The sequence below is a fragment of the Grampus griseus genome, assembly GCF_964374135.1.
Source record: "Grampus griseus genome assembly, chromosome: 1".
Classification (NCBI taxonomy): Eukaryota; Metazoa; Chordata; class Mammalia; order Artiodactyla; family Delphinidae; genus Grampus; species Grampus griseus.
The window spans coordinates 47,325,841-47,337,053 of NC_139017.1; the positions used below are offsets into that span (position 1 = coordinate 47,325,841).

The 11,213-nt window shown below is 40.5% G+C and overlaps 1 protein-coding gene across 3 annotated transcripts; it reads left to right on the top strand.

Annotated features, from left to right (window-relative positions):
* On the top strand, positions 1–10,778 carry FAM72A (family with sequence similarity 72 member A; the record flags this gene model as incomplete). Of its 3 annotated transcripts, none has more annotated exons than XM_082657699.1 (4): positions 1–149; positions 4,400–4,477; positions 7,010–7,134; positions 10,684–10,778. In XM_082657699.1, the coding sequence occupies 4 exons, from the start codon at positions 1–3 to the stop codon at positions 10,776–10,778; spliced, it is 447 nt and encodes a 148-aa protein (XP_082513825.1). The 3 variants fall into 3 exon arrangements, with proteins under 3 accessions (XP_082513825.1, XP_082513824.1, XP_082513826.1); XM_082657698.1 differs by lacking the exon at positions 1–149 and adding an exon at positions 1,959–2,110; XM_082657700.1 differs by lacking the exons at positions 1–149; positions 7,010–7,134 and adding an exon at positions 1,959–2,110 and having other exon boundaries at positions 10,684–10,738.
* Positions 10,779–11,213: the final 435 nt, after the last annotated feature.

An 11,213-nucleotide genomic window follows, 5' to 3' on the forward strand; every position in this document is an offset into this window, starting at 1 on the left:
ATGCCAACGACGGTTGCCCGAAGGTGGACCAAGGCTGCCAGTGTGCAGAGGACTTGGGGAGGGGGCTGGGTGCAGACTGCGCGGCGGCATGTGAGCCAAGGCAGAGTCCCAGGCAGTACGGTAAAGGGCGGAGATGCAGTCCTAAAGAAGTATTTGGGCTGTACTGGGAGATTGGGAGTGGGTCAGGAGGGAGGCGGTCTGAGGGATTTCGGGCGGCAACGCTAAGGCGACGCCGAAAGCAGCATCCGCGCCCTCTCCTTCCCGCCTCTGCCCGGATTTGTTCAGTCAGGGCTCCAGCTCCGCGGCGGGGAAGAAGAAAGGGGAGAGGGAAGGAGCCTTTACCTGGCTCTGACGCGACGGGTCCCAGGCCCCCGGCTCCGCTTCCCACTCAGAGCTCTCCTCCCCTCTCTTCCCCGCCACCCGCGTCTACGCAGATCGGTCCCCCAGTCCCCTGAGGAGCCTCCGCCAACTCCACAGGACCCCGCCGGGAAGCAGAGCCCACCCCCTTGCCAATCACCGCCCACTTTCTATCGACCGATGGGGCCTGTAGCCAATAGGAATAGGTGATCCCAAGAGGCTAGGAATGAGGAGGAGGGGCTGGCGAAACTTGGAGGTGTGACTAGCACAACCGAGGCGTGGTCACAGAGTAAGCTCCTCCCCGGGTTGCCGAACCCCAAAGTAGAACTGATGGGCGGGATTAAGATAGAACCAACAGCCAAACACATACTTCTGAGAGAAGGCACGACCAATTGGACCGGGGTAGTGAGGAGGGGCGTTGCGGAGAATTTTAGCCAATACAGAGTAGAGAACGGCGGGGACTGTAGAACGTCTTCCAATGAGAAGCGCGAAGGGCGTGCCTTGCCGCTTTCACTGGGGCGGGAGTAGGTTTCGCCCAAACCTCCCGGAGCTGACCAATGAGATCGGAGGAGGGGCCAAGCTCGGCCAACCAGCAAGCCGAATTTATCTAGGCACCGTTACTGGGGCGGGGCGTAGATCTCCTGGCCACTAAAATCTCGTCAGGGGCAGGCTCCCGAGCCTTCCAATGCGGGACGTGGGCGAATTCTGGTTCTCCCAATGGGTGCGCAGCGCTGGCAATTCAAACTGACAGCCGGTTGGAAAGGCAGAGAGTGGAAGAGGGAGCGAAAAACGACGTGTTCAGTGGCAGAGACACCAACGCCGACGGAGACCCCAAAGCGACCTCTGTCCCGCCCCACCAGCACCACCGCGACCTCTGGAGCGGCAGCTCGGGAAAGACTTGAGGGAACGGCGCGGGGCACGAGGGAAAGCTGAGGGGAGGGAGTCGCGAGAGGAACGACGCGAGAGCCCGCACGCTGAGGGCTGGGGACTGCCAGGAGAGAAGTGAAGCGGGCGGCCCGCGAAAGAGCAGAGCGGAGAAGGGTCGCGGGAGGATTAAGGAACACCCGGGATTGCCCGGTGGGAAAAGCTGAGGGGATTTCTGAATCCTGGGGAGAGGAGAAAGATTTCCAAAGAGGACGCGTGGGTAGGGACGCTTAGTCCGCGATCCGAGAGAGGAATTGGAGCGCTCCGAGGGAGGGGCTTAAGGGGGAAGCTTTAGATAAAAGAGCCTGTACGGGAGAAGCTAAGGGAATTGCAAAAGGAGCAGGAGCTAAAGAGTAGAGGATCCTTCAGACTGGAGAAAGGGAAAACTAGAGAAGTTCCCGAGGCACCTTGAAGCCTGCCTCCTCCCCACTTCAAACTCCTCTCCCTTCCCTGAAAGTTAAAGAGAAAGCCAAGGTTGCTGCTTCTCCCCGGTTTCTACTCAATAAATACTACTTTTACCCTCCCACGGGAAAACAGAAAAGAACTCATTTCCTTCTCAATTTCCGGGCTTAGAAAAGATCAAGGCCTCGCAATTTGATTTTTCGCCTGGGAGAATCAAACTAGGGAGGGTATTGCTCTATTTTCAAAATCCCACACCTCATCCTTCCCCGGACGCCATGTCTACGAGCAGCTGTAGTTTCAATGACCGGCGCGTGTCCATCCTGTGTTGCAAATTCTGTAAACAAGTGCTCAGCTCTAGGGGAATGAAGGCTGTTTTGCTGGCTGACACTGAAATAGACCTTTTCTCTACAGACATCCCTCCTACCAAGTAAGTCATGCTAGTGGCGGGCAACGGTAGCCTTTAACTAGATGGGAAAAGTGTATGGCTTGAACCTCTGGGAGTCAACAAGGAGGTTATCATTTTGGTGTTCCAGCCACTCCCAGCAGTCTGATGATCCCCCTGGAGTTTAACTAAGGGGGCAGACTGTCTGGACAAACTCTGTGGTTTAGCCAGAGTGGTCAGTCCTGATGTAATGCTTCTAGTTCAGTTATAGTCATGTGGTCCCTTCAGTTGAATCCCTGGCTACCGTGCCCTGACAGACCTTCCTCTTACTGGATCAAGTCCATGACTGAGACGGTAGGTAATTCAAGCAAGATTTTCGGTACTGTTGGAGAAGAGAGGTCATTTAAGTGTTTTTGATGTTTGTTCCTAAAGTTTTACTCCAAAAAAACATTCCCCAGCTTTCTACGAATTTTTTGCAATTGGCATGCTGATTCAGATCCATTGTCCACCTAATTCAGTATTCTTTTCTTATCATCTCCCTGTCTCTCTCTTTCTGAATGAGAGAGACATATATATTTTTATGGGATGAAACAGGACTTAGCCCTCAAATAATCCCTGTCACCCATAAAGCTTATTTTAGATATTATGCATTGGTTTGCATACTCAAATCCTTTTAAATTCTGTTTTCAGTCACTACCCACTTTTAGGTGTAGAGTCCTTAAGAATTTGCTTCCATTTGGAAAAATAGCCATTTTATTTGACTCAAATGTACCTTTTTCTAGCTCTAAAAGGTACTTTCTCTTTCTATAGTCAACATATATGTGCCTTTACATGCTTTTCAAGATTTTGCTCTTTATTGAAACTTTATCATTAAAGTGAAAGAGAAATTATCCAAAATGCACATAGACAGCTGTTCTTTGGACACAGAGCCAGAGAAGGCACACTAATAATCAGACTACTTTAAAATGAATTTCATGATAATGATAGAAACTTTTTAAAAAATTAAATATACTCAAAGCTGTGGACTCTTCCTCCCTTGAAATCTTATCTTCATTGGTTTAAGTGTAGTCATGCCTAATGGCAAAGCCAAAGGCCCTCATTTATTGCAAAGATAAATGGGCTATTATAAGTACCTCTGTGCGTATGTATGTGTTGCAAAAAGAAAAAGCACTAGACAATAAATCTAGAACCTACTACTGCAAAGTTTTTATGATTTATTGTCTAGTGCCTTTTCTTTTTAGTAGCACATACGGAAACAACAGTTTTAAATATTAACCCATTCGTCTTTGCAATAGCTATGGTAAGTATAAAATAGTCATAAGGAGAGCTCAGATATGTGAATTGTTAAAGGTTAGACCAGAGTCTGGAGTACAATCAGGTCTTTCCTCTTGTCTTCTCTTCCATGTAGGGGTTATAATAGTGATGGATTAATGTGCTAAGATGTATATGAATCAATGAACACATAAGATTTTTTGAATAGAAGGTTTGTCATATTTATAGTGAGCTCACAAATATTAACTTACCCTTACAAAATATACTAACTTTCTCTTACAGTTTCTTTTAGGGTCTCTTGCAGCTCTTTGAGTCTACAAAATTCATGCTAAATCATAATCAAAAGTACATTTTGTGGCAAGGGTATGGAAAAATGGAACCCTGGGCACTGTCGGTGGGAATGTAAAATGGTACCACTACTACGGAAAATAGCGTGGCGGTTCCTCAAAAAATTGAAAATAGAATTACCATATGATCCAGCAATACCACTTTTGGATATATATCGAAAAGAATTTAATGCAAGATCTATAAGAAATATTTGCACACCCATGTTCTTAGCAGCATTATTCACAATAACCAAGAGGTAGAAGCAGCCCAAATGTCTATCAACAAATGAATGAATAAACAAAATGTGATACATGCATGTAATGAAATATTATCCAGCCTTTAAAAGGAATGATATCCTGCCTGTCACATGCTATAACATGGATGGACCTTGAGGACATTATGCTAAGTGAAATAAGCCAGTCACAAAAAGACAAATACTGTATTATTCCACTTATCTGTGGTATCTAAAGTAGTCAGATTCATAGAAACAGAAAGTAGTGGTTGCCAGGGGCTGCGGGAAGAGGGAAATGGGGAGTTGTTATTTAATGGGCATAGACTTTCAGTTTTGCAAGATGAAAAAGGCCTGTAGATTTGTTGCACAAAAAATATGAATACACTTAACACTTATGAACTGTCCACTTAAAAATGGTTAAATTAGTAAATTTTATGTTATGTGTTTTGCACAACATTTTTTTAACAATACATTTGACTATCTCTATACTTTTCCCTCTCCAGTGCAGTGGACTTCATTGGAAGATGCTATTTCACTGAAATTTGCAAATGTAAACTGAAGGACATCGCATGTTTAAAATGGTAATGTGTGGCAATATTCCAAATAGCCCTGGGTTTGGGAGATGGATGTTGACACCGAAGCACAGAGAAGGGTTCAGTGGGCTGCATCGAGCACTGTTTATCACCCATGCAATGAACCGTTGAAAAACCATTTGTTACTTAGAACTGTTTTTCAAAAGGGTCTTATGACACTTTACCTTTGTATGTGATTTTACAGTTTTTCAAAGTGCATTAGCAAATATCTGCTTTAACTTTCAGAAAATGGCAATGTAGTTTAGAGGGAAAAAAAAACCCAAAAACACTTGGATTTACAGTCATAAAAATCAGGCTTGAGCCCTGCCTGGCCCTACCCTTATTCTCTTGTTATCTTGAGTAAACTTCTTAAATCTCTAAACCTCTGAAACTCTGTTTCCTTATTTAATTTATATCTTAAGAAGACAGGTATCTTCTTAAGATAGATAGGTATCTTCTTAAGATAGAAATTAAAATATCTTTTGTGTTTACCTTACAGAGTTGTTGTAAAGATCAAGTGAATTACGAATGTTAAAAGGCTTGGTAAACTATAAAGTACAAGTCAGAGGTCCCACCATGTGCGAGTCATTGTTATAGAGGCTGGAAATCCAGCAATAAAGAAGACAAAGTCATAGACCTTTGGACATTATATTCCAGTAGGAAGACAATCAATCAGTAAGATATTTAAATAAATAAGATCTTGAATAGGGTGGGAAGTACTCCAAAGGAAATAATAATAATAAATGACAGAGAATAATAGAGCTTGAGAGAATGATAAGAGCTATTTTAGATAGCATGGTCAGGGAAGCCTCCTCATGAGAAGGTAACACTGGAGTTGAATCCTAAAGGATGAGACAGGGAGGAGCCAGAGGAAGAATGTTCTAGGCAGAGGGAACAGCCAGGGCAGAGAACCCAAGGCAAAGAAGAACACGTTCAAGGAATAGAAAAGACAATGGCCAGTGTGGCTGAGAGATTGTGAACATCAGGTGAGAGTAGTATGGGTAGATTAGTGATGCAGTCAGAACCCGGATAATCTAGAGCAGCGCCATCCGATAGATGTGTGCAAGCCACATATGTAATTTAAAAATCTCGAGTAACTACATTTTACAAAGTGAAAAGAAACAGGTGAAACAGGTGAAATTAATTTTAATTGTATATTTTACTTAATCTAATAGATTCAAAAAATTGTCATTTTAACATATAACCAACATAAAAAATTATTCATGAAATATTTTACATTCTTATTTTTTATTCATAGTCTTTGAAATTTAGTGTATTTTTATACTTCCAGCACATTTCAATTCAGGCTAGCCAAATTTCAAGTACTTAATAGCCATGTTTTGGATAGCACAGATCTAAACTTTGGTAGGAAGGGTCTTTGGGTTTTCATTTTTGACCAGTGGAAAGCTATTGAAGGAGTTTCAACAAGGGAGCAAAATGATCTGAGGTGTCCCTACTAGAAAGCTCCATGAGAACAAGGACTTTATTCCTAGCACCTAGAACAGTACCTGACACATAGCAGATGCTCTGTAAACATTAGCTGAATGAGTGAATGGATGAATGAATACAGGTGGTAATTAAAGCCGTAGAATTTATTCTTACAATATAGCCTTATAAATAACTGTCAGTCCTAATCCAAGAACATCTTTTGATTTCATTTGTTTGCCTTTCAAGCCGATTATGATTAGAAGACATGTTTTAGGTGGGCTGGTACCTTTTATAGTATTTTTTGTAGGGCCTCACAAAAATGACTGACTCACATCTCACAGGGGAGGAACAAGCTATAAACAGGAATTTTTACAACTCAAGGTGTAAGCAGTTCATGTGGTCATTAAAAACAAAAACAAAAAAACTTCTAGCTAAAATGTTCCCTGTATATTCATTCTATTTAATAGTGACCAGATAGGAAAAAAACCTATGGAAGAGTGAGTTATTTCTAATCAGAAGGATAACCCTGGAGACAGTAAAAACTTTTGCAACTTTCTCTAGAAGCTATGGATTTGCTTCATTTCTGAATTCCTTCAAAAACACTGAGACTAAAATTAGATCAGCCAGCTTGTGTTCGGTTTTCATGGGCTCATGCTGTCTTCCTACTCCTCCATCTGTTGAAACAGTTTTTAGGTGCTGGCATGGACCTGAAACATATAAGAACCCAACTTGCCACAGTCCTGGGGAGAGCAAAAACCTTTTATCCACAGGTCTGAGTTTATTTAATGTATTTTGTTTATACAGCCCATCAATTTTGGACAAATCACAACCTTATGGCATTTAGAAACTAGCTTCTGAAGGGGGAATGCATAAACAATACTAGCAAAGAAACAGAGAATATGTCACTCTTCTTTCACTTAAAGACTATTTTCCCACTTGGCAGTAGAACTGTAACCATTATCAGAGTAACTCCCATCCCAAAAATCCCAGCAATGGAGGTTGTTAGGAGAAAATGAGATCTTTATATGGTCTGTCTGTTTACATTAGCACATAAAAATGCTTACATGGTCAGATATTACCTTGTATCTAATAATATTTACTTTCTCTTTTTAGTGGGAACATTGTAGGTTATCATGTGATTGTTCCATGTTGTTCCTGCCTTCTTTCCTGCAACAATGGACACTTTTGGATGTTTCACAGCCAGGCAGTTTATGGTATTAACAGACTAGACTCTACTGGTAAGAAACAACAGACTCAGACATTCCTCTAACTTTTGTCTACCAAGACTTGAGTGAACCTCTCCATAGATCATTTCAGGATCCCCTCTGAGACTTTCTCACCTGGGTTGGATCCACTAGAGTGAAACTTCGATCCTTTTATCCCAAACATTTACTTACAGAAACTACTAGCCAAAATTCATTGCATTTCTATTTCCATCATCGTATTTAGGAGCCTCAAACTTGGCTGGATTTCTTGGCCTTTTAAAATTAATATTTTAATTGCTCTAAATTTCTGCCTTGATATATAATATGGCTCCAGTGAATTTTGGAAGAATTTAGATTTGACAGTCAATTGTGTGTATGGGTCTGTGTGTGTGTATGTGTGTGTGTGTGTGTAAGAAAAGGGAGGAGGGGAGGCTAGGGTCATGGGGAGCTGGGAGGAAGGAAAACTAGGTAACCTCTGTAGTTGGTAATGTTGCTTCAGGATAAAAATAGCCATTTTGACATCTATATTAATTAATTATGATGAAATTTCAGACAAGGGAAATATTTAATACCAGTATGTTTTACTGATTATTTAGTAGAAAAATACACAACCTATTTCTAAAAGATATTTACATAATACATTTTATATTGTCTGGAGCCTTTCAGTTTTGTTATAGGACACATGTTCTCAATGTCTAATATCTGCTTACACAGAATACGAAGTTGACTTTAATACAAAGTTGACTTTTAGTGGGACTTTTTTAGGGAACTAAAGTTTACAGAACTTTAGTATACAGAACAAGTTTAAAGAACTTGACAATCCAAGTTGGCACTAACATTCTCAGGTTTTTAAATGTATGTCTTAGTCTTCTTCAGAACTTAAAATATACTTCTTTTTTTGAAGTATGATTTGCCTTCACAGACTAAGAGATCATGAGTTGTAAGCTAGGTTGTCAGCGTCTTTAAACCCCCCAATTATGCTTGGGTTTTTATAGACTCTAACTTTTTTTTTTAATCACCTGGCGTTCAGTTGTGGCTTTCAACCCATCATTTGGAGGCCTTAATTTAATACTCTAGTATGTTAAGAAGGCCATTTTTGAGCAAGGACTTATCTGAACCCCCCTAAGTGAGATTTAGGCCTCCGGTCTTATATTTGTATTGCTCCTGGGACACATTAAAGGAAGTTTCTGCTTTGATACTATTTTTCCTGCTTCATAGGATTCAAAACACAGGGCGGAGGTTTTTCAATTTTGATTTACTTTTTAATATTGGTCAATTTTTCAAAGATAAAAGCCCAGCATTCTTCCATTTGCACTGAATCTAATCCATGAGAAACAGATGTATCACAGGATTTCCTTCCTCCCTTCTTAACAGAGAAAGGAAGGTGCTGCTTCTGTCAGATCCAGTCTCTTAGTTTATTTTTTCTCCTTTGAACCAATTGTGCCGAGCCACTCATGTCTCTGAGTATCAACTCCAAGAATATCAAACTTCTCCTTTGTAACCCTAATATTATGATTTGGAGGAAGATTTTTCTAGATGCTTCGTATAAAACAGGAATTCTCATGGCATTGGAACTGTACTTGAATCACCTGAATCAGCAGCATCAAAGTAATACGTACACAAGCTTTATAAAATTCTATAATGTTTAGACTGAAAGGGCCCCAGGAAGTCTATGTTCTAGGTTAGCCTTCATGTGTAGACCTGATTTTCTGAGACTCTCCTGTGGAGGCTTGGGAAACCTCAGTTCAGATTCCGTGGGACTGGCAAATGCAGTCAAAGGAAAGTTGTCTTCAGCTCTCCATTCACCTTTATGGGTTCTAATTCTCCCTTAGATTTCTGCCAAGTGATTCCTTTCTATCCTGTCACCTCTTCAAAAGCAGAACATCATCCATTCTCCGGGGAAAAGAAGTGTTTTTTTATTGAAAACAATTCAAACATACAAAAAAATTACAGAAAATAATATGATAGACATCAATATGCATCAAATAGATGCTAATTTCTTGCCTGATTAAACTCCAGTATCTCACCCAAGAGAGACAGTTCATTGTTTCTGCTATTTTAATAATGTAACAGTGTGCATCCTTATACATGTCTCCTTGGGCACCTGTGCAAAATAGGCAGTTAGAGGAAAGGACGAGTGATGGGCCATATTTAAGATATATATTGTTTTTTTGTTTTTAATTCACAGAATGGAATGCCCAACAGAAATAAGAAATGAGCTAAATCTACACATATGGACAGGCAAATCTCAAAAACAATGTTGAATGAAAAAAGCAAATTAGAAGAGATACATATAATAGCATACTATAAAAAATTTATATACACAAAACAATAATATATATTGCTTGTGGTTATATACATTTGTAGTAAAAGTAGTAAAAAACATCCATGGTGTACTGTTAGTGGTGGAAACTGGATTCAAACCAAATCTCCAAACCCTGGCTCATTCTATTCTACCACGTGACCACTATCTTAGTATGTGTGGAGTGGATGCCCAGAGTTGCTGAGTCTTCCCTGTGCCCACACTGACAACTGGACAGCTTGAGAGTTGCTTTCTTATTGGCTCTCCAAGAGGTCAATTAATAATGGTATTTTTTTTCAATTCAGTGCTTTCAAGTTATAATATAGTACATGCCCATAATAAACCATCTTATTATCCCCTACCATATATGTGGACTTGTATCGTATACCAGTGCTGGATTCTTTAATATGATATTTGACTGTTCTTTCATAATGAGGCTTTAGACTGTCGTTTTGTTTATTGTACTGACAGCTACAACCTGGTCCTAAAGTTTATAGTTTTACCTTGACAGCCTCTAGCCTAAAACCCATGTATATCAAGGATTACTGTTCATATTATAACTGGCTCCAAAACCCTGCTTTTTTTAACCAGAAGAAAGGCACCAGTGACTTCCATACTTGTTGAGGAGATGAGGAGACTTATTCAGGCCTTTCCCATGCTCCCTCCAAGAGAAATGTAATCTAAAAAGATGTTATGAGATCTCCATTCTTAAAAATCATTAAAATAGGTCTTCCTGGTGGCGCAGTGGTTGAGAGTCCACCTGCCGATGCAGGGGACACGTGTTTGTGCCCCGGTCCGGGAAGATCCCACATGCCGCGGAGCGGCTAGGCCCGTGAACCATGGCCTCTGGGCCTGCGCATCCAGAGCCTGTGCTCCACAACGGGAGAGGCCACGACAGTGAGAGGCCCGCGTACCACAAAAAAAAAAAAAAAAAAATCATTAAAATAGATTTGAAAATTCTCAGTGTAGAGTGATTATGGCATAATGTAGCTGGAGGCAAGGTTTGAGGAAATGGACTCCTGAGATCTTTTTGAATTCCAAGATTCTAGAGTTCAAGCCCTTAATTAAAAGTGTTTAAAGAATGATTGTATTCTAGATGTTGGATAATTTTATATCTAGGTATCGATCATGTTATTTGTGGTTCATTCTTTAATAGCTTTTCTCTTAACTGCTAACACTGTGATTTGATGTAAGAATGTTAACATATAAGGTTTTATATATCGTGTTGTGAGTTGTAACAGTAGTCAGCACCAAATAATTTTATGAGCTTTTCTTTTCAGGTGTAAACTTCCTACTTTGGGGCAACTTGCCAGAGGTAGAAGAGAGTACAGATGAAGACATGTCAGATATCTCAGCAGAGGAGTGTATTAGATGAATAGAATTATAATATATATAATATTTAAACTTTTTCCTATGTAAAAAATATATTAATGGACCAATTCAAAAATTGTTAGTAAGGATTTGCCAGTGATTTATCTTTTTGGAAAACAAAAATAGGACATTTGTTGATTTATTTATTTTCTGTCTCAAATTAATTACCTGAGTTTATTGAACCAAGGTAGTCCTTTTCTTCTACTTCTGCTTCTACTTCTACCCTTCCTCTCTCCATCCCTCTTCCCAGTATAGGTGTACTCTTAAATTCCGATAGTAGAAGAATCTTTCATGTGTCACCCAACTCTCTCCCAATCTGGGGACGGTTTGCGGTTTTCTTACAGCTAGATGCCAGATGCTGTTAATTTTACATTTGAATAAGGGGCATTAGTATCCACACATATATCACCATGCTTATATCCATGCATGAATCTATGCA